The 23,492-nt window shown below is 41.0% G+C and overlaps 1 protein-coding gene across 10 annotated transcripts in view; it reads right to left on the minus strand.

The window, feature by feature from the left end:
* The window catches only part of OMA1 (OMA1 zinc metallopeptidase), a 180,012-nt gene extending 161,424 nt beyond the window's left edge, over positions 1–18,588 (minus strand). The window contains exons 1-4 of one of the 10 annotated variants that reach the window (XM_060206278.1): positions 18,513–18,585; positions 12,749–12,871; positions 7,636–8,150; positions 3,655–3,883 (exon numbers count right to left, since the gene is read on the minus strand). In XM_060206278.1, the coding sequence (XP_060062261.1) occupies positions 3,655–3,883; positions 7,636–8,150; positions 12,749–12,763 (759 nt within the window). In that variant the 5' untranslated portion in view covers positions 12,764–12,871; positions 18,513–18,585. Of the gene's footprint in view, positions 1–3,654; positions 3,884–7,635; positions 8,151–12,639; positions 12,875–18,469 lie in introns of those variants that run through there. The other 9 variants (XM_007522716.3, XM_060206280.1, XM_060206277.1 and 6 more) reach the window with 9 other exon arrangements.
* Positions 18,589–23,492: the final 4,904 nt, after the last annotated feature.

Raw genomic sequence — 23,492 nt, forward strand, 5'->3', positions numbered from 1 at the left:
ATCTCCATTTCTCTCTGTCCTATCTAACAAGGATGACAGACAATAATAACTACAACAATTTAAAAAATATTTAAAAAAATAGGAAAGCTATCAGGGGAGGGGATGGGATATGGAGTTCTGGTGGTGGGAATTGTGTGGAGTTGTACCCCTCTTGCCTATGGTTTTTGTCAATGTTTCCTTTTTTATAAATAAAAATCAAAAAAGAAAGAAAGAAAGAAAGAAAGAAAAGAAAACCCAAAAGAATACAGTAGAGAACTATTGGAATTGTTAGGCAATATAGTAAGGTGGCAGGCTACAAAATTAGAATGCAAAAACCAAATAGCAAAGCTTTAACCAAATAGCAAATCTTTAACCAATTAGCAAACCAAGGGGGGCAGGGGTAGATGGTATAATGGTTATGCAAACAGACTCTAATGCCTGAGGCTCTATAGTCCTAGGTTCAATTTCCCACACCACCACAAACCAGAGCTGAGCTGTGCTCTAGTAAAAAACCAAGAAATACAAAGAAAATAATAAACTAGAAGTAGAAGAAATCTAGAAATTTATCCCATTCACAACAACAATAAAAACAATGAGATACCTAGGAATAAACTTCACAAAGGAGGTAACATCTGTGCACTGAAAATTATCACTACTGAAGTAAATAGAAAAAGACACAAGGGGGAGTTGGGCGGTAGCGCAGCAGGTTAAGTGCATGTGGCACAAAGTGCAAGGATGGGCGGAAGAATCCCGGTTCGAGCCCCCGGCTCCCCACCTGCAAGGGATTCGCTTCACAAGTGGTGAAGCAGAATTGCAGGTGTCTATCTTTCTCTCCTCCTCTCTCCATTCTCTCTGTCCTGTCCAACAACAACAACATCAATAACAACAACAATAACTACAACAAAAATGAAAAACAAGGGCAACAAAAAAAAAGAGTAAATAAATAAATAAAATATTTAAAAAATAATAAAAAAAAAAAAAAGGAAAACGACACAAGGAAGTAGAAAAATATTCCATACTCAAGGATTCAAAGACTTAATATCATAAAAATGACCATCTAATCCCAAACAATATACAGTTATAATGCATCCCTATCAAAGGTCCAGCTGAATTTAAGAGAACAAGAAAAAAGCTATACATTTCTTTATCTGGAACCAGGAAGAAAAAAAAAATGCAGAATTTCCAAGGAAATTCTGAGAAAAAAAAGAACAAAAGTAGAGTATCATGCTTCCTGATCTCAAGTCATATTACGGGGCTACTATTATTATCAAGCCTGTGTGGTATGGGAACAAAAACAGACATAGAAGAAGCCAGAGGAATATTGACAGAACTGAGAGTTTTAAAATAAGCCCTCACACCTATGAGAAAAATATTTACAAGGGGCCCAGAGTATTAAATAAGGAGAGAGTCTTTTTAATATTATGGTTGTGAGAAAAGCAAGTTAAAATGTGCAGGAGAATAAAACAGGGCCACCACATATCACATATACACAAAAGTCAGCTTCCAATTGATCAGAAATTTGGACATTAGACCAGAAACCATCAAATACATAGGGAAAAAAAAAAAAAAAAACACTGGCAGAACACTCCATGATTCTTGCTTTAGAAATATCTCTGAAAATAATCAAGTCCAATAGCAAGGAAAGCAAAAATAAAATAAATTAATGAGACTACATCAAACTGAGAAACTTCTACAAAGCAAAGGGAACCATGACCAAAACAAAATGAAAATAAACTCTTCAGAATGGAAGAAGGCCTTTATATGACCTAAATCAAAGGGCTAATCAAAATAAAGAAGTCAAAAAACTCAGAAACAATAACAAAACAAATAAAATGATAGGACATGGAGAGAATCTTCACCAGAGAAGATATCCAGATAATCAGGAGACATGAAAAAAAAAATGCTCAAAATCACTGACTACCAGAGAAACGTGAATAAAGGCAATAAGCTATCACTCCACAGCTATGAAAATGTCATACTGTGGTGTCGGGAAAGTCAAGATGCGTTTTTGCATAGGAAAAAAGAAAAATACTCAGATCTCACTCTCAGGCCGAAGTTAAAAAACAAGATTAGAAAAGAAAACACAAGTCGAACCGAAATGGAATTGGAGTATTACACCAAAGTAAAAGACTCTGGGGTGGGTGGGTGGATGGGGAGAATACAGGTTCATGAAAGATGATGAATGACATAGTGGGGGTTGTATTGTTAAATGGGAATCTGGGGAATGTTATGCATGTACAAACTATTGTATTTACTGTTGAATGTAAAACATTAATTCCCCAATAAAGAAATAAATTATTAAAAAAAAAAAAAAAAGAAAACAGAAAAATACATCATGGCTTTTCTGACATCAGAGAAGACAAAAGAAAGTGCTATTGAGTGTTAAGCAGAAAACTGAGAAATGTTACACATTTACCAACTACCATATTAACTATAACTGTGAGCCATCAATTCCCCCAATAAAAAAAATAATAAATTAAAAAAAAAAAAAAAACAACAGTGCTGGTGCAAGTGGGGAGAACCAACATTCCTACATTGCCTATAGAAACGGAAATGGGGAGGAGGTTGGGCTGTAGCACACTGGGTTAAGTGCACATGGCGAAACTTGAGGATTGGCTTAAGGATCCCAGTTTGAGTCCCTCGCTCCCCACTTGTAGGGGAGTCGCTTCACAGGTGGTGAAGCAGGTTTGAAGGTATCTGTCTTTCTCTCCCCATCTCTGTCTTCCCCTCCTTTCTCCATTTCTCTCTGTCCTATCCGGCAACAACAACATCAATAACAACAACAATAAAAACCACAACAATGATAAAAACAAGGGCAACGAAAAAGGAAAATAAATAAATTAATTTAGTTAAAGAAAAATGGAAATAGGTTCAGCAGTAGTTGAAGACAGTTCCTCTCCTATGGATCTAACCAAGGGAGGTGAGGAGGGGAACTATCCAATGATATCTATATACACCTATGTTCACAGCAGCAGTTTGTAATAACCCAAACTTCTAAACAGCCCAGGGGCCCAACACAGATATGTTAAGGAAGTTGTGAGATATACACACACACACACACACGCACACGCACACACACACAATAGAATACTACTCCACTAGTAGAGAGTTATCTTAAAGAAATTATAAAGGCATCTCCTTTGCCACATCTTAGATGGAACTTGAAAAAATCATGTTACGTGAGGCAAGCCAGAAGAAGAATGAATACCAGATGATTTCACTTATAGGTGGAACTTAAAAAACAAGGATAAAAAAGAAAGGCAAAGCACTGGGTGAAATTTGAACTAGGTGTGCTTGGTTGCAGCAAGGCCAAGGAGACTGGGGTTGGGAGGAGAGGACTGAGTGGCATTTACAACCCAACGCACAATGGTGGAGGAGAACCTAACTTGGCGTGGAGAGTGGTGGTGCAGACACCTGTCACAGAAAACTAAGACATTGTACCTGTATGACAACAACCATCTTGCAAATCAGTATTTCCCTAATGAGACCCCCCCTCCTTTTTTAAGCTGGCATTTGAAATAGTGAGCATGAGATATTGGAAACCTTTTGGAACAAAATACTAATTTTTATCAAAGATTAAAATAAAAAATGTAGTATATCTTCTCTATTTAAGAAATTTTCCTGTTTTGAGTATTGTATTACAAAATCTAATTAAGGGCAATTCTTATTACTTACTGCTTCATATTCCAGTTCTGATAAAAGTCTGAAATGTTCTTTCCCCAGTACTAGCAGTTTGCTCCTTCCTGTGACTGGATTCACTTCCAGATGAGTAAAATAAAATACTATGAAAAGCAGTCCAAAACTACTCAAACCAAAGAATAACTTCCACTTATTCTTCCTCACACTTTCTTTAAATAGCTCCTTTTTGTTAGGAGGAAGAGCCCGCCACCATTTCCTTATTCCCCTAGAGAAGAAGAAAAAAAAAAATCAAAGTTCTGATAAAGTGTTAGCATACAAAACCAAAAGTCAACTCTCAAACTAGAATTCTGTCACCCAAATATTTGGATCTTCGCTATACACAGGATTTTTTCAACTTATAAAATTCTTACCTAAGTAATGGAAATGTAGTCAACTACACTAAACTATAGTTGAAAAATTCAAATTTTCACTTGTTTTTTTCTTCAGTTATTTTAAAGGTAGACACTAAGGAAGTTATTTTACTAAAACTACCACTAACTAATATTTGTTGATCATTTACCATGCTCGTAATTGTCATACGTGTTATCTCATTTAATCTTCATAATAGTGCTGTTAACAGAAGACAAAACTGAGACGGAGAAGCCAAACAACTTGGCCAAGGTCAAAGAGGTAAAATAAGGCAACGGCAATATAACTTGCTCAAATAAACACCTGTGTGGGTCACATATAGGTCAATATAACTTGCTCAAATAAACACCTGTGTGGGTCACATATAGGTCAATATAACTTGCTCAAATAAACACCTGTGTGGGTCACATATAGAAAATAAATAACTACCACTTCCCATCGTTCATGAGCATCTACTATAGTCAGTGCATTAGCAAGTTACAAGGAAAACTATCTCAACATAGATTTTAGAAACATATTTCTCAGTAGAGAAAAACCACTTTTTCCTTTAGAACAAGACAGGAGAGATGATATGAGCATAGCCACTGTAAGTAAGGAAATGAAAGATACAGATAACTGAGGAGGCTTCATGTCTACCAGGGAATAACATTCCTGCTACTGATCATGGTTCAGAGACAATCTGACAATAATAATCAATATTTTTAATAGTGGGGATAAATATTTTCCTTGCGAGTACATCTGTGAAATGACAACAAAAATTTTAAATCGTTTAATTTTAAAAATTAAAAATTTAAGAAGTTTTATAAAATAACTTCTCAAAGTAACATTTATTCTCTCATGTGACACATCTAAAATGTCTTAATAAAATGTTTCAATCTGCAGGAAGTTAAAGCAAACTATGAGGTATAGAAAGCATAATTATTCCCTATTGAAATTTTTATTTTTGTTGTCACCAGACAGTGTTTTGGGCTGACCTCTTAGAAACAGGAAGAGGCATCATAGCACTGAAGCTTCTCCCGCTGCTGTAGTGTTCACATGCAGTTTACCGGCAGCTCAAACTGGTCAAGTTGTCAGCATGGCAACATGGGTGTCTTCCCAGGTAAGCTGTCTTGCCAGCCCCATTATTTAAAACTTTCATTTATGACTAATCATTTTAAAAAGCGAAAAGAAAAAAAAAAGAGACTGGTGGGCAGGTTATTAGTTCACCCAGCAGAGGGCATGCCCTGCTATTCAGCAAGCCTGAGTTTGGACCCCAAAATATACTAGAATTGAGCAGCGCTCTGGTTTCAATCTCATTCTTATAGAAAAAGGGGGGGCAGGTGATGGCACACCTGGGTTCAAGCCCCTGGTCCCCACCTGCAGGGGAAAAGCTTTGTGAGTGGTGATGCAATGTTGCAGGTGTCTGTCTCTCTCCCTCTCTATGTCCCCTCCTCCTCTCAATTTCTGACTGTTTCTATCCAGTAAATAAATAAAGATAATTTTAAAAAAGTAAGAAACTCTTGTGATTAAATGTCTCAGCATTAGGGGAAGGTCTCGGCGCTGTGCTGTCTCGATTCTTCTAACTGAACCAAAAGAATGAAAAAACGTCAACTCAGAAGGGATGAAATCATGCATGGGCAAAGCCCGGCACTTCAAAATTAATTAGCTGGTTAGTGAATTAACGGAATTGAAGTGAACTATTGGCCCAAGAACCTGGTTTAGTTGTGACAAAGATGGCCTTCTCTATCAGACTCTACTTAGGCTCCCTTGAACTCTTTTCAACAAGATTTCTATTTTTTGGACTGCCAATTTGAACCTTACAAGAGCCCTGCATACTCAGTTTGGCCAGAATCCCCACCCTCAATATCTAAACATCCTTAGTATCCTTCTGTGCCTCTTAATCTTCACCACCCTCAGGTGAGGTTTAAGCTTAGGTGATCTCTCTCTCTCTCTCTCTCTCTCTCTCTCTCTCACACACATATACACACACACACTCTCTCTCTCTCTCTCTCTCTCACACACACACACACACACACTCTCTCTCTCTCTCTCTCTCTCTCTCTCTCTCTTTCCTCTTAGTAATTTTCTACCTTCCTGCTTCTTGATTATAAATTCCCATGTACCCAAGCTGTATTCAGAATTAACTCTGGTTCTGAGGACTCTTTCCCCCTACTGCAGCAGTCCTGAATAAAATGTTTGTTTGGTTTTTGATGTTTTTCTAACTATTATCTAGCTCTAGTTTCCTTTGATGATTATCACTTAAATTGAGTTAGTGCAGTGTATATTTTGTGTCAATGCCAAAAAAAAAAAAAAAAAAACATACTCACTCACTCTCTCTACATTAGAGTATGAATTCTTTTTAATAAAAAGGAAAATGATGTGGTTAGTATACATGTAAAGTTAGTAGGGGATTTGTAATCAAACATGAGAAAGTTTTAGGGTCAGGGATAAAGTTCAGTGCTTTAGGCACCTAGTTCTATCCCTAGGTGATATCCCAAAGTTGACCACTGTTCTGGTTTTGGCCCCTCTTTTTTTTTTTTTTTTTTTAAATTATCTTTAGTTATTTACTGGATAGAGACACCCAGAAATTGAGAAGGGGGGAGAGATAGAGAGACACCATAACACTGCTTCACCACTTGCAAAGCTTTCCCCCTGCAGGTGGGGATTGGGGACTCAAACCTGGGTCCCTGTGAAACCATGTGAGCTCATCTAGGCATGCCACCATGTGGCCTCAGGTTTTGGTCCTTATTCTCTGACCCATAAAAGCACTTTTTAATGCTTTATGGAAAAAAAAAAAAACCTTAACTTTAGCTATCTTTAATTTTCATAGATCAAATAAAAATATTATTAATTATGAAGAACTTAAGTTAAAGCACTACTTAGCTATATAAATGTTAAGAACTACCAAGAGCAAGTTACAAGCTTGGATTAAAAAAATTTTTAATTATTATTACTGATTTAAAGGTTAACTTGGCTAGAACTGTGCCTATTCTTTTTAATTTTTAATATTTTATTTATTATTATATTCAGACAGAGAGAAACTGAGAGGGGAAGATAGAAAGGGAGAAAGACAAAGAGACACCTGCAGCCCTGCTTCACCACTCGTGAAGCTTCCACCCTGCAGGTGGGGACCAGAGGCTTGAACCTGGATCCTTGTGCACTGTAATGTGCGCACTTAACCAAGTGCATCACCGCCTGGCCCCAAAGTGAGCCTATTGTTAAGTAAGCTAAGTTCTTAAGTTTCGTGGTCCATTATCTTAAATTCCACAAACTGGAAACAAAGGCTTGTAAGTGCATTTTTAAATGTAAATCTTACCCAACATTTCTCATTCTTCTTTTAATCATAAGATCAATTCTTTAAAAAGTGTTTATATAAGATATAGCGCACACTACAAGATACGAAATTTTAAAATCACATTTCTAATATACTGTAAAACTAGTATTCCACAAGCTATTTCAATATTAACAAATCAAGCATAATAAAACTACAGAAACAACTGTTTAAAAACTTAACTTTGAGTTAAGTGAGAAATACATTTAATAAATTTCATTTGAAGCATATTTTTACAAATACCCTCTAACATAAAAAATATATATTTTTTTTTTTTTAAAAAAAAAAGAGCATTTTACCTGCCTACAATGATTGCAAGTAGTTTCTGCACTGGTTTAAGAATTATCAATAAGAGAGGAATTGGAGCAGCTTGAGTCCGTGCAGAAGTATGGAAACTTCTAATGTCTCTTATGGGAAAACAATTAAGAGGAGGCACTGGTGAAAGAAGAGGAACTGCTCCAACTTTTTTTATCAGAAGCTGTCTTGACAAAACATCATTTGATGCAGTGTATCTCCTGGCAGTCATCCAAACTTCCTTACTTTTGGTACTGGAGAGGCATCCTGTTAGCTTGTTACTGGAAGTCCCACAGCAATGAAAGTGTCTAGGCAGAAAAGTCAACCTATCATACTGACTTACTCCCAGATCCTGATACTTATTTACTCTGTGATTAATTCCTACTGGATGGCAGCGTGGTGAGGTTACAGCTAGTGTGTCACATTTTCTCCAGTTGGGCAGTGCAATAAATCGGAACATACAGTTTCTGGTAGCCAACTGCAGTCGATGGACACAGTTCATTTTCTTTGCCTTGATTATCTGGAACACAAAAAGTACAGTGTAAATACCTCTGGCAAATACTTATTTCCCAAACTGGGAGTAAAATACTGATGGAATAGGCATGACAGCTATCCTCCCTTGAGATATCTTAGAATAAATGGTCCTGGTTTTCTACTCACCACAAGTTCAAGTAGTGCCTTTTAACAAAACAAGCCACAAAGGCTTTGCTTTTTTTTTTTTTCCAACTCTACAAGATGTACTTTAGAAACAAAATTTTTGTGTTCACATTTTCTTTCTAGTTAGAACGGTTAAACTATTTGAAAAATAAACAAATTGGCTGAAAATAACAGTAAAATGTTGTCAGTTGACAGTAACTATGGGAAAGAAGCATGTAACAAGACAGCACAATTGAACTGATAAAACATTTTTTAAAAAATCATACAGATTCCCTTTGGATATGATCCTGGCAATTCTTTTTAAAATTTTTAAAAATATTTATTTATTCCCTTTTGTTGACCTTGTTGTTTTACTGTTGTAGTTATTATTGATGTCACTGTTGGATAGGACAGAGAGAAATGGAGAGAGGAGGGGAAGACAGAGATGGACAGAGAAAGATAGATACTTGCAGATCTGCTTCACCACCTGTGAAGTGAGCCAGGGGCTAGAACCAGGATTCTTATGCCGGTCCTTTGTGCTTTGTGCCACCTGCGTTTAAGATCCTAGCACTTCTGCCAGGGAAAAGGCATGAAGAGATGAAGCTAGGAGCTCAGACTTTCACACCTGAGGCTTTGAGTCCCATGTGTAGTCCCCTGCACAAGCATAAGCCAGAATTAAGTAGTGCTCCCTCTAGTTGAGGGAGGGGAAAAAAACTAATAAAATGTTAAGCTAGGAGATGAAAGAATGACCAGATGGTTTCATTCATGTGGGGAATATAGAGAATTGAAACGTATGAACTGGGGGAGACAGGTGTCAAGCACCAAACTGTCTAAGATTCTGTGTGTGAACTATTGTGCTTACTGGTTTACCGTGTGGGGAGGAGTGGAGAAGCACGCATAACTTTGGTGGTAGGTGTGATATGAAACTCTACCTCTATTAATTTTACAATCTTGTAAATCACTCATAAAAAAAATTAAAAGATAATAATCCTGGCACTTCTAATTGGGGTAAAGACGCAGTAAGAAGGGAGTCGGGCGGTAGCGCAGCAGGTTAAGCGCATGTGGTGTGGCACAAGGACTAGCCTAAGGATCCCGGTTCAAGCCCCCGGCTCCACACCTGCAAGGGAATCGCTTTGAAGCAAGTCTGCAGGTGTCTATCTTTCTCTCCCCCTCTGTCTTCCCCTCCTCTTGCCATTTTTCTCTGTCGTAACAATGACTTCAATAACAACAATAATAACTACAACAATAAAAAAAAAGGCAACAAAAGGGAAAATAACTATTAAAAAAAAAAAAAGACACAGTAAGAAGGGGCCAGACTTCCCACTGATAACAACTTTATTATATAAGACAGAATAAGGAGGTCAATGGTTTCAACTAAACATTAGGTGATGACGAATAGTAATCCCTAAGACACTGGAAACAAACAGGGTAAGCTCAAAGATTATTTCAAGCTTATTGCTGGAGAGTGTCACTAGGAAACCCAGGCATAGCCCAACAGTTCCCTAAATTGAAGAGATGAAGCTGGGAGCTCAATTAGACTGGGGAAAACATGCAGCCTGAGGACCAGATGGTGGCACACCTGGTTAAATGCTCACTTTACAGTGCACAAGGACCTGGTTCAAGCCCCTGGTCCCCACCTGCAGGGACAAGGCTTCATGAGTGTTGAAGCAGGGCTGTAGGTATCTTTCTTTCTCTCCCCCACCTTCCATCCAGTCTCTGTCTCCATCCAATAACAAATAAATAAATTTAAAAAAGGAAAAGAAGAGAAAAGAGAAGAAAGGGGCCGGGTGGTGGTTTACCTGGTTGAGTGCACATGCTACAGTGAGCAAGGACCTGTGTTCAATGCCCTAGTCCCCCCACCTGCTGGGGGAAAGCTCTGCGAGTGGTGAAGCAGGGCTGCAGGTGTCTCTCTCCCTTTCTGTCTCCCCCTTCCTCTTAATTTCTGGCTATCTCTACCCAATAAATAAATAAAGATAATAAAACAACAAGGACAACAGAAGGGGGGGAAATAGTCTCCAGGAATAGTCTCTTTCTCTCCCCTCTCTGTCTTCCCCTCCTCTCTCCATTTTTCTCTGTCCTATCCAACAATGACGACATCAACAATAAAAACAACAAGAGCAACAAAAAGGAAATAAATAAATGAATATTAAAAAAATTTAAAAAAAAACAAGGGCAACAAAAGGGAGAATAAATAAATAAATAAATAAATGTAAAAAAAAGAAACAAAAGTATCTACTCCAAAGTATATCATATCAGAATAAAATTTCTGAGTTTTTTTAATTATGTAATTTTATATGAGAGAGATACTAGAGCACTGCTTAGCTCCGGCATGTGGCCATGCTAGGGACTGAACCTGGGACCTCTGGGACCTGAGGAAGGGGAGTCCAGCGCTCAACCACTGAGCCATCTATCTCCCCAGTCTATCAAATTCCTTAAAACCAATAAAAATCATAAACTTGACATCATAGATGAAACTGGTAAATGACCTGAAACACATTGCCCAGTGCTCACTCAAAATTCATAGATATGGGAGTCAGGCGATAGCACAGCGGGTTAAGCGCACGTGGCACAAAACGCAAGGACGGTATAAGGATCCCAGTTCGAGCCCCCAGCTCCTCACCTGCAGGGGAGTCGCTTCACAGGCAGTGAAGCAGGTCTGCAGGTGTCTCTCTTTCTCTCTCCCTCTGTCTTCCCCTCCTCTCTCCATTTCTCTGTCCCATCTAACAACGACGACATCAATAACAACAACAATAACTACAACAATAATAAAAAACAAGGGCAACAAAAGGGAAAATAAACAAGTAAAAAAAATTTTAAAAATACATAGATATAATCTAAAAAGTCCTGTATCTGTTTGTTTGTTTTTCAATCTTGCCAAAAGAAAATTCCAGGACCAAATTAATCCAGTGAGGAGTTTTCCCAAACATTTCAGTAAGAATTAGTAATAACTCTAGGTGCCGAGCAGTGGTGTACCCATTTGACTGTACACATTATCATGATCAAGGACCCAGGTTCAAGTCCCTGGTGCCCACCTGCAGGGAAGAACATTCCATTAGCAGTGACACAGAGCCGCAGGTGTCTCTGTCTCTCTTTTTTAAATCTTTTTTTGTTGGATAGAGACAGCCAGAAATTGAGAGGTAGGGAGACAGCGAGAGACCTGTGGCACTGCCTCACCTCCTGCAGGTAGTGGGGGGGGGGGAGGCTGAACCTGGGTTCTTGCACATTGTAACATATGCGCTATGCAGGTAGGTCACCACCCGGCCGGGTGTATCTCTTTCTCTCTTTCCTATCTGCCCCTCCCCTCTTGATTTCTCTTCTGTCCTATCAAATAAAAAAAAGAGAGAAAATAGTAAAGAAAACTATGTTCCCTCTGCCCTCTTGATTTCTGGCTGTCTCTACCCAATAAAGATAATCTTAAAAACTATAATAAAATTCTATACAAACTCTTCTAGGAAATTCAAGAGAGGAAGCTTTTTCAACTCATTTCATAAAACTAGAGCTACGCTGATCCAAAGCAATTTTTGAAAAGTCACCAAAACCACAGTAATATCTCTATAACAAACTATTTGAAAACTACTCAAATTAGTGTGACTTTATAAATTTGCCTTTGCATTACGAATGCATGTGAATAAGAAGTATGAAGTAAACACTGATCTCAAACTAGCTCTTACTTTTAATTACTACCAATTTCTTTTCTTTTTAAAAAACATTTATTTATCCCCTTTCTTTGCCCTTGTTGTTTTATTGCTGTAGTTATTATTGTTGTTATTGATGTCATCGTTGTTGGATAGGACAGAGAGAAATGGAGACAGGAGGGGAAGACAGAGAGGGGGAGCAAGAGAGACATTTGCAGACCTGCTTCATTGCCTGTGAAGCGACTTCCTGGCAGGTGAGGAGCCAGGGGCTCCAACTGCGATCCTTATGCGGGTCCTTTTGCTTTGTGCCACATGCACTTAACCCGCAGCGCTACCGCCCGACTCCCAATTACTACAAATTTCAAACTGGCAAGAGTCCAGGCTGACAACTGACAGTTCTGATGCTTTCCAGTTTTCTTTCTTTGGAGAGTCCCTTAAAAAGAGGTAAAATAGGGAGTCGGGCGGTAGCGCTGCGGGTTTAAGGATCCCGGTTCGAGCCCCCAGCTCCCCACCTGCAATGGAGTTGCTTCACAGGCAGTGAAGCAGGACTGCAAATGTCTCTCTTTATCTCCCCCTCTGTCTTCCCCTCCTCTCTCGATTTCTCTCTGTCCTATCCAACAACGTGGACATCAATATCAACAACAATAAAACAACAAGGGCAACAAAAGGGAATAAATATTTTTTTTTAAAAAAAAAAAGGTAAAATAACAAGATTGGATATTCTTTCAAAATCATTACCTGAGGATCTTCTTCATTGGCTAGATGGTAGAGTGAATTCCAGATACAGCAGAAAATAAAAAAGCATCCAGATAAGACTATTAAAAGACAATAAAATACAGCTTCTTACTAAGTGTGCGTGCATTTGCTTACGGATATCCACCAGGAGCAGAGAAGTTCACACAGGTGACTTCTTTTCATGCCATTTCAGTAGATGCAGAAAAAATAAATAAATGGGAAAGAAGTGTAGAATCTTCTATCAGAAATCAAAACAAGGATGGGGAAGAGATCGCAGAGGTTATACAAAGAGACTCTCAGGCCTGAAGCTCCCAAGTCCTTAAGTCAATCGCCCCCACCACCACCACCACCACCACCATAAACCAGACCTGAGCAGTACTCTGAAAAAAAAAAAAAAAAAAGGATAAGAAAAACTACTTCCTTCCTTTTACTGCAGTCCACAAACATCAGACACTTGCCCAGTCACTCCTTTTAAAGCACACCTTGAGCCTCAAGTATGCAGACAGGTCTAGCCTGCCCTGTTTGTCATTCTGCCCCTTACTACTGGCTGCACAGCTAGGAATGGATACCGGACACTGAAAAGAGTTTTGTGTCAGGCACAGGAATAGAAGAGCAAGTATAAACTGTTGCTGTCTGTCGTTGGTGCTATGGCAACACAAAGCAAAATGCAAGCAAGGCGTGCAAGCAGAAACCTCTATAAAAGAAGTCTTTGGACAGGAAGAATGGAATCAACATGTGGAAAGAAACAAAAGAGCAAGGGTTTTGGGAGTGGGGGAGTCCCCACCTGCTGTGGCTTTCTACATTTTGTTGAATGTCATGAGCCTTATTCCTAAAATAATTCCCTGTTTTTATGAAATCCCTATCTTGAAAGAAAGAAAAAAAAAGTGAACCCAAGTAAAAGACTCTGGGGTGGAGGGGAGGGCTCAGGTCCTCGGAACATGATGGCAGAGGACCTAGTGGGGCTTGAATTGTTATGTGGAAAACAGAAATGTTACGCATGTACAAACTACTGTATTTTGCTACAGACTGTAAACCATTAATTCCCCAATAAAGAAATATATATATATATATATATGGGATTAAACATTTATTTCATCAACGATCTAGTAATTTAATAGTATACACAAGTTATTTATAGAATCTAGCTGAAAGTTCACTCTAACCTTTCCAATGTCATACTCCCAATTTTCAACATTAAATAAGCTCCAGTGCTACATGACACCCACATGACTTTAGCATCCAAAGGACTTCAGCCCACATTAAGTCAACGATATCGATTCGGTCTCAGTCCTTCAATCTAGCCCCGCCAAAGACCCGTGACCTTAGAGTACAGATCACTACACATCTCCTGCTCTCCGGCTTATCTCATCACCAACCCATAGCCTTCCCAATTCTTCCCCCAAAAAACTAGAGCTGAAGCAATGGCAGTCTGACAATGGAATCCTCCCTCTCACCCCAAGTCTCATAAAACCATACACTGCTAAATATCACAACACTTGAAAAATGGAGATGTTGGGAGTCCGACAGTAGAGCAGCAGGTTAAGGGCAGGTGGCGGGAAGTGCAAGGACCAGCTTAAGGATCCCAGTTCAAGCCCCTGGCTCCCCACCTGCAGGGGGAAAACTTCACAAGTGGTGAAGCAGGTCTGCAGGTGTCTATCTTTCTCTCTCCCTCTCTGTCTTCCCCTCTTCTCTCCATTTCTCTCTGTCCTAACAATGACATCAATAACAACAACAACTACAACAACAATAAAAAAAAGGGGGGATGTTTAAGGATAAAGGCATCTATTTTTAATAGCAGTATCATCTGCAAAAGACTGGCGGGAATTATAAAGTTAAATGTGTAAGTAAGGTAGCACTGTCCAATAGAACTTTCTAGAAGGGGGCCAGAAGGTAGTGCATCAGGTTAAGTGCACATAGTGCAAAGCCCAAGAACCAGCTCAAAAAACCCAGTCTGATCCCCCCACTCCTGGCAGGGGGGGGGGGTTGTGGTGGTGTCACTTCACAGGCGGTGAAGGAGGTCTGCAGATGTCTATCTTTCTCTCCCCGTCTTCACCTCCTCCCTCGATTTCTCTCTGTCCTATCCAACAACAGCAATAACAACAAGAACAAAAACAAGGGCAACAAAAGGGGAAAAATGGCCTCCAAAAGCAGTGGATTCATAGTGCAGACACCCAGCCCCAGCAACAGCCCTGGAGACCAAAAAAAAACAAAAAACAACTTTCTGGAAAAGGCCATGTTCTTCTGGGTCTACGCTGTCCCATACAGCAGCTCCTATATGTAGCCGCTGAACATTTTGTTTTACTTATTAATTCATTTTTGATAAGAGGCAGAGAGAGACAGTGGAAGCGATGGCATCATCAAAGCTTCCTTCAAGCCAGTAGGGGTCTGGCTCCAACACGGTCGTATACACGGCAAAGCTGCTTAGTATCCAAATGAGCTGTGTCACTAGCCCACTACGGAGCACCCTACACGCAAGCAGTGTGACGGAAAATTAACATTTTCACTTACATTTTAAAAACAAAAAACTTTAAAATGGATGAGGCAGTGGTGGGCCCAGTAGAGTATACATGTTACAGAACACAAGGGGCTGGGTTCAAGCCCCGGGGTCTCACCTATAGGGGAGGTTTCATGAGAAAGTGAAGAAGTGCTGCAGGTGTATCGATCTATTTCCCCCTTTCCTGTCAATGTCTCTATCAAAGAGAAAGGGGGTGGGAGGATGGCTGCCGAGAGTGATGGATTGATTGACTGTGCAAGCACGAAGTCCCAGTAATCACCCTGGTGGCAATAAAAATAAACTAATAGTATTATTGTTATTAAATTAAGTAATTTGGGCCAGCAAGATTGCTCACTTGGGAGGGTGCCTGCTTTTCCATTTCCAAATTTTGAATCTGAGTTCAGCCCTCACCACACTAGGGCAAGCTTCAGTGCTGTGGTGTCTGTCCCTCTCTGAGAAAATCAGCTGTGTATAGTGAAGCCCTAGAGTGCAGACTAGGAAAAAAAACAACATCCAAATGACTGTATGTCGTGACTGTACTAGGCAGCACAGGGCTGAGGGGCCAAACAGGTGACCGTCACCAAAGCTATACTGACGTCAGCAAAGACAGGTTCATGCACTGGTAATACAAGTTCACTGCCATTTGGGTTTAATGTCACCTTAAAACAAGATCAGATTTTACACAAAAGTTAGTAATTTTAAAACCTGGCAACTAATTTCAAATTAGTTTTTAACCACCTTTACAAACACACACACACACATACACAACTTCACTCAGTTTCTGATCTCTGAATTCATTATATAATTAGTAAGTGACTACAATAGGCCCGACACCACTGCAGATGTTTTGCACTACAGGAGTCAAAACAAAAATCTCTACCCAATCTATAGAAAGAGTAATGAGAAAAATAGATATGTATACTGTGTGTGAGTAAGAGCAACACATGGAAACATTCAGTGATTATTCTGTGAGGCAGGATAGTGGTTGTGAAGAATTTCCTATTTCTACCTTATTGTTTCAGTGCTATTTAAACATTTACAGGTACACTAGTTTGGAAAGTCCCTAAACCAATAAAAAGCACCTGTTTTTGTTATTTTCATGGGCCTTAATAAACGATGAGGGATTAGTGTGCAAGGAGGAAGGTTCAAGGAAAAAAGGTTTCCCCCTGGTCCTCACCTGCAGGGGGGAAGCTTCATGAGTGGTGAAGCAGGACTACAGGGGTCTCTCTGACTCCCTCTCTATCCCCACCTCAGTTTCTATAACTATCAAATAGTAAGTAAAAATACTAAAAAATGAAAATATAAGAGGCCAGGCCCTCAATACTCCTACTAGTTCTCTAGGTATTTTCCCCAACCCTCCTCCAGCCATCACTAAACTCCAGACTCACTGACTTCCTAACACCTCTCAGAAAAGCTCTAAGAATCTATTTACACTCGTTAGTGATGCTCACAATCGACTCAAATTTCTGTTCATCTCTCAAGTCTCTGACACAGAAGGTATAATAAGCAAGAGCCCCGAAGCATAAGTTTAAAAAAAAAAAAAAAACTTATTTATATCACTGACAATCAAGTGTCATTTACAACCGAAATAGCGCCTGATATATTGTAATCCCCTGGTTTATCCTTTAAAAAAAGGTGAAAAAATGGGAACAGAAATCTGTTTATACATTTTCAAAGAGCCAATCACTGGTCTACAGAGTATAAGGAAGAATCTGGGCTGCTTCTTCCTCTTCTAAGAACTAGAGCAGGTCAACAAACATAGCCGGCAGACTTCTAAGATTACTAAATTAATGATGTGAGAAAATTAAACAATTTTGGAGTGTTAGCCTCTAAGAACATTTCAGATCCTTAATTGTTTAAGTACCATCTCAGAATGAGCAAGTACCCAGCACTCAGTGGCACTCACAGCTGAAGCCTGGAAGACAGTTTTAACAACAAAGCTGAATATCACGGCTGCTTCTCGAGTTTCTATGGAAACAACTGTCAGATTGGCAAAAACAGGACATGGACTTCAAAATAATCACTCCAGCAAAGTACACACATGATGGAAGGCTTTAAAAATAATGATAACAATAATAATAAACTGGAAGGCAACAGATCTGCTTCTTAAGTTTCCCAATGTCAGACCGCCCTCCCCCATAATGGATAGGAGCCTACACCCCTTCAGAGAGGACTGGATGTCACTGATCACAGTCAGTACAGCTCAAGCCCAGAATCCCCCCCCCCCCGCCACACACACACAATGAACTGTTTTCATCTCCCATATGAGAAACTCAATACTCCTTTTCCTTACCGCAGACGACATTATTTAAATACTTATGAGAAGTGACTTTCGAAGACAAGTGCAGGAAGAAATTACTTTGACTCCTCCCCCTACACACACACACACACACACAAAAGTGTATGCTGATAAGTTCAGGCACAAAAACAAAACAACAACAAAAAAACTTTTTGCTGTTTCTATTTCCAGGGTGAGCAGGTGTACAGAGTGGTCCGGACACAGTGCCGGGGAGATAGCACAGTGGCTATGCAAAAAAGACTTTCATTCCAGAAGCTCCAAGGGCCCAGCTTCAGTTTTCAGTTCCCAACACTACCATTAACCAGAGCTGAGCAGAGCTCCGGTGAAAGAAGGGAGGGGGGGAGAGAAAGAAGGAGAAGAAGGAAACTTATTAAGTGCTGTCCTTTACTTGAATTTCTCTGATTGTTGGTGACTTTGAGCATGGGGAGGGGCACACATGGTTGAGCGCACATGTCACAGGCGCAAGGACCCAGGTTCAAGCCCCCGGTCCCCACCTGCAGAGGGAGAGCTTCCAACTGGTGAAGCTGTGCTGCAGGTGTCTCTGTCTCTCCTCCTCCCCTCTCAATTTCTGTATCTCTCAAGTAAATAAATAAATGTAATTTAAAAAAAGAAAGAAAAAAGGAAACTGAGCAGAGTGGTCCTGACGCTGCAGACGCCTTACTTAAGCAGCTAGAAGAGGCTTTGGAGGGTGGAGGGGGGCACGCAGCTTGGTGTGCATGAGAAATAAGACTTTTTGGGGGGGTGGGCATAGAGAGGGGGTGCTATAAGGAGAAAGAAAGCGCGGGGGGAGGTGGAGGGGATCTGTCTTCCCAGAAAGCAACCCACTTCTCCACTTTGCAAGCTGCCAGCTGGCTGGGGAGGGGTCCGGGCATTGCCCGCAGCAGGAGAGGGAGGAGAGCACCTGGTCCACCATCACCCGGCTCCGGGCGCCCCTCCTTCCCGCTTCCCCCACTGCTCAAAGCTGCCCCTTCCTCACCCGGAGCCTCTCCAGGTTCCCCATTCCACCCTTCCCGCCCTTGCCCCTAATGCTCGCGACCGACCCTGCTCGGGAAAGAAAGGAAAAGACGTCTCCACTGGACAGACCGAGCAGCACTGAGAACACAGCCAGATCCCTGGGACCCCCGCCGCCGGGCGCGCGCGGCCGAGGGCGCATGCGCAGACTCGCACCCTGAAGCCCCACCTCCTCACTTCCTGCCCTCCGCTGGGACCTGCCCGTGCGCGCGCGCCTAGCTCCTCCCACTCCGGGCGCTCAGTGCACCCGCCCTCTTCGCGTCTCCCAGGGAGCGCGGCGTCCAGCGTGGACTGTGGCGCTCTACCGCCCCCGCGTGGGAGGATGAGGGATGTGGCTCTGGATTGGGTTGCTTTCCGGGGAATGTCTTCATTTAATTCATCATGTACTTGGAAAACAAGTCGTCTGAACAAGGGTCATCTAAATAATGATCGAAGTAGGGCTCGGTCTCTTTTGTGAATTCTAAAGCAGTATGGGCTGGCCGAAAGGAAAGAGAGACCTGAGGATGGCTCAAGACTGAGGTGTCTTGTTTCTGTTTTTGTTTTTTTGGGGGGTTTCTGTAACTTCAGTGATACAAGTCTCTTTTGGAATGTGAGGACATCCCTACTTTCACATGACTCGAGAGAGACACGTTTATACAAGATGAAGTCGAGCTTCATCTTTTTTGATTTTTTTTTTCTTGTAGTTAGTGGGAAATGTGACCATACCTTTGGCACACTTAATTCTACCAAAAATTATTGAACACCAAATGTTTTAGATGACAGAGATGTGGCAACAAAGTAGACAAAAGACCCAATTTTCATGGAGTTTATTTCACAATAAGAAAAGGTAGAGGATAAAAAAAAGTTAAAAGGGGAGTCGGGATGTAGCGCAGCGGCTTAAGCGCAGGTGGCGCAAAGCACAAGGACCGGCATAAGGATCCCGGTTCGAACCCCGGCTCCCCACCTGCAGGGGAGTCGCTTCACGGGCGGTGAAGCAGGTCTGCAGGTGTCTATCTTTCTCTCCTCCTCTCTGTCTTCCCCTCCCTCTCTCCATTTCTCTCTGTCCTATCCAACAATGACGACAACAACAATAATAACTACAACAATAAAACAATAAGGGCAACAAAAGGGAATAAATAAATAAAATAAATATTAAAAAAATGAAAAAAAAAGTTAAAAGAAAAAAGTAGACAATAAAAAAATTAAATAAAGACGTACCAGGTATCATTGTGTACTAGGATTGCATATTAATCAGTTTGTTACAATTCACTTTATTTATTTATTTATTTTATTTATATATTTATTGCCTCCAGGGTTATCACAGGGCCTCAGTGCCTGCACTATGAATCCACTGTGTTGGAGGCCATTTTTTCCTTTTTTTTTTTTTTTCCTTTTTTTTTCACAGGACAGAACAGAGAAATTGAGGGAGAAGGGGAAGATAGAGAGAGTGAGAAAGATACCTACAGACCTGCTTCACCACTTCTGCATTCACCTTGGGAGGCAAGGGCTCACACTTGGTACTATATGCACTTAACCCAGTGCGCCACCACCAGGCCCCCTTACATTTCACTTTACACACACACACACACACACACACACTTGGAGGATATAAATACTACAAACAATTCTAATATTTATTTATTCCCTTTTGTTGCCCTTATTGTTTTATTGTTGTTGTTATTGATGTCGTCATTGTTAGAAAGAGAAATGGAGAGAAGAGGGGAAGAGAAAGACTGACACCTGCAGACCTGCTTCACCGGTTGTGAAGAGACTCCCCTACAAGTGGGGAAGCCAGGGGTTCAAACCGGAATCCTTAAGCCAGTCCTTGTGCTTTGCGCCACATGCGCTTAACCCGCTGCGCTACCACCGAACTCCCATAAACAATTCTAAATATCTCTTTTAGAGGGTTTTTAAGTATTTTTCTTATATCTTGATTACCCATATTTTATTTTATCTATTTTTCTATTATCTATATTTATTAGGTAGAGACAGCCAGAAATCAAGAGGGTATGGGGAGATAGGGAGGAAGAGATGCCTATAGAACAGTTTCACCATTTGCAAAGCTTTCCCCCTGCTCAACCAGGGGATACCGTGGAGCCCCGATGATCTACATTTTATGATTTGCCTTTTACTGTCAAGAAACTTTCCTGGAAGACCATTGACCTGAGAGCCAAAGTGGCAGTTCATCATGGATTTTATCTCCACCTTCTAAAATGCATGTATGAGTTTTACATGTGAGCTACCTCTTCCTCCTCCTGCCCAATTAGCAGGTGTCTTGAGCAAAGGAATTAGAGCAAGGACTCACTCTGAGGGTGTGTCGGGGTTAAGCAATATTTTTTTTTACTTATTTTTAGATGCCAGAGAAAGGTCACACAATTCACACAATCACACAGTCAACCACCCGCTGTGTTGCCAGGAGGAGGTCCATTTGTCTACTGGCAGACAGGATTAGCGAGGGGCCCAGGAGCTGGGGAAGCTGTTACTTAGGCTAGCCGCATGTGCTTTAAGTTTTTAGCCACACTGGGCAGCATCCTGTCAGTAATGATGGAAGTGCTTCATCCAGCTGATTTTTGAGCCTTTACTTGTATTTAGCTTGCCTCTGGTTTTAAGGTTACATTTCCATTGGGCAACTAGGTTTGGGCTGATGTCTTATACATATGTTTCTGTCTTATCACACTATGCAGGCACACTATGGTTACTATAGTTACTAGGGTTTAGGATTACATGTTCACTACAGCAGGATGCCATCCATTGGTGTAAGAGACAGATGTGATGACCATTGAGATGCCTAAGTGGTCCAGATCCTTTTGAACTATGATGGATCGCAGAGGAGGCACAAAATCCTGTGATCTTGATTAAGTTGGCAGCAGTCCGTCAACCATTCCCCCTGGCTTCTGAAGAAGCAGAGTAGCAAATTAAATGGAGAGTGGATAGGGTGACGACCCCTGCATCCTTCAGGTGTTCAGTGGTGACACTGGTCTCCACCATCATTGCCCTGTACCCTTGGATGAAATGCTGGTTTTGAATGTCTATCTTGACTTCATTTTTTAAATGTTGTATTTACATTATTTTAATGAGATACAGGGAGAGATTGTATCAGCTCTGGTTTATGGTGGTGCTGGGGATTGAACTGGAGACCTCATAGCCTCAGGCATGAGAGTCTTTTGCATAACCATTATGCTCTTTCCTCCCACCCTCCTTTATCTTGACTTTACAAGGAAGGAGTAACCACTCCTTCAAAAGTTTCTACTTGGTCTTCTCCACTGTGAGAGCTCTAAGCCAAGGACCTAATGTGGAGGTTGTCCCAACGGCCAAAAGCATTTGTGTGTACGTACATATATTTTAATATATATATTCTTAATTATACATATGCACTCAGAGACAGGGGAAATGATCACCAATGTCCTCATGGACCCATATTCTCACTGCAAGCTAGACGTTATCCAGAATTCTTCATACCTGACTCCCAAACCTCCCACCCTTACAGAGAGGCCATGACAGCATTGGGATTCTGAGTAGTATGACTCTTTCAGACCTTGTGAAAGGTACCATTTTCTCCACTACATAGTGAGAAAAAGATCCTAGGTCAGAGAGTAAGTAGTAGTGCAATAAATAGTTATTTCAGTGTAACAAGATTCGTCTTCCTAGGGGCTCGGTCACCTCCTTATTTGTCAGTAGTTCTCTGGTTTGAATCTGAAAACTGTGGCAGATCAGAGAATTGAGCAAAGGGCCATAACTTTCAGGCTCTTTCCCTTCCAGTCTTGCCTGCTTCCTTAGGTTTGAGAGACTGCATCTGTTTTTCTCCCAGGACCATTTATGCCCTGCGGATCAGTCCCCATCCTAAGGCTGCCCTCAGGTCTTTGCGTGTGTGACCTTAATTACAACTTCTTTTGGATCAAACCTGTTGCTTCTAGATGCTGGCATCCATCTCCTGTACAGTGTCACCACCAGTCCTTTTACCATCATCTCACCATCCTCCTCTCTTCCCATCATTCTTAGCCTCTAGAGAGGAGCTCCCTTCAACTTTTTTAGGGGGTCCTTCTTCATTCTCTATTGCCTTTTTCTGTGATCTGTCCTCTCGGAGTGTCATGAAACCTAAACCTCTGGTTGATCTCCTAACTTCAGACAAAAGATTCAGTCTTCATGTTCACTTGCTTTGGGCTCTTCTTTTATTCCTCTAAAGTTGACCAGGGAAATTCACCTGCCTTTCTCTTTAGATATTTCCCTTGGTTAATGATACCTGCCTCATCAAACAATAGACCTTCTTTCCAGAGACAGCACATACTCTATGACTGGTTAATTTAGGTGTACAAAGGCCAGGTCACTGCCCTTATTCAGGGCAGTTTTCCCTGGCCACCCAGGCTCTAGATTTTTTTTTTTTTAATATTGTATCTATTCATGGGGTTGGTTGGTAGCACAGCAGGTTAAGAGCACATGGTGCAAAGCGCAAGGACCAGTGAGGATTCCAGCTGGAGCCCTCAGCTCCCCACCTGCAGGAGGGTCGCTTCACAAGCAGTGAAGCAGGTCTGCAGGTGTCTGTCTTTCTCTCCCCCTTTCTGTCTCCCCATCTCTCTCAATTCCTCTCTGTCCTATCCAACAACAACATCAATGGCAACAATAACAACAAGGCCAACAAAAGTGGGGAAAAATGGCCTCCAGGAGCAGTGGATTCGTTATGTAGGCACCAAGTCCCATCGATAATCCTGGAGGCAATATATATATATATATTGATTAATAAGAAAAATAGAAGGAGAGACAGGAAGAACCAGACATCACTCTGGTACATGTGCTGCCAGGAATTGAACTCAGGACCTCATGCTTGAGAGTCCAGTGCTTTACCCACTGCACCACCTCCTGGACCACAGTTCCAGATTTCTATATGGGATTGATTGAGAAACTCCACTTCTTCCTCAACCCACTTCTTTCCCCTTTATTTCCTTATATCCTTTAATCCTAAGGATACCAACTCAACCCCTGTCAACAGACTTGCATACTAACACTTACCTTAGAGTCTGTTTCCAGAGAACACAACAGAAAGCAACTCAGTTCTCTTTAGAGGGGAAGCTGCTTTGA

The sequence above is a fragment of the Erinaceus europaeus genome, chromosome 13, assembly GCF_950295315.1.
Source record: "Erinaceus europaeus chromosome 13, mEriEur2.1, whole genome shotgun sequence".
NCBI lineage: Eukaryota > Metazoa > Chordata > Mammalia > Eulipotyphla > Erinaceidae > Erinaceus > Erinaceus europaeus.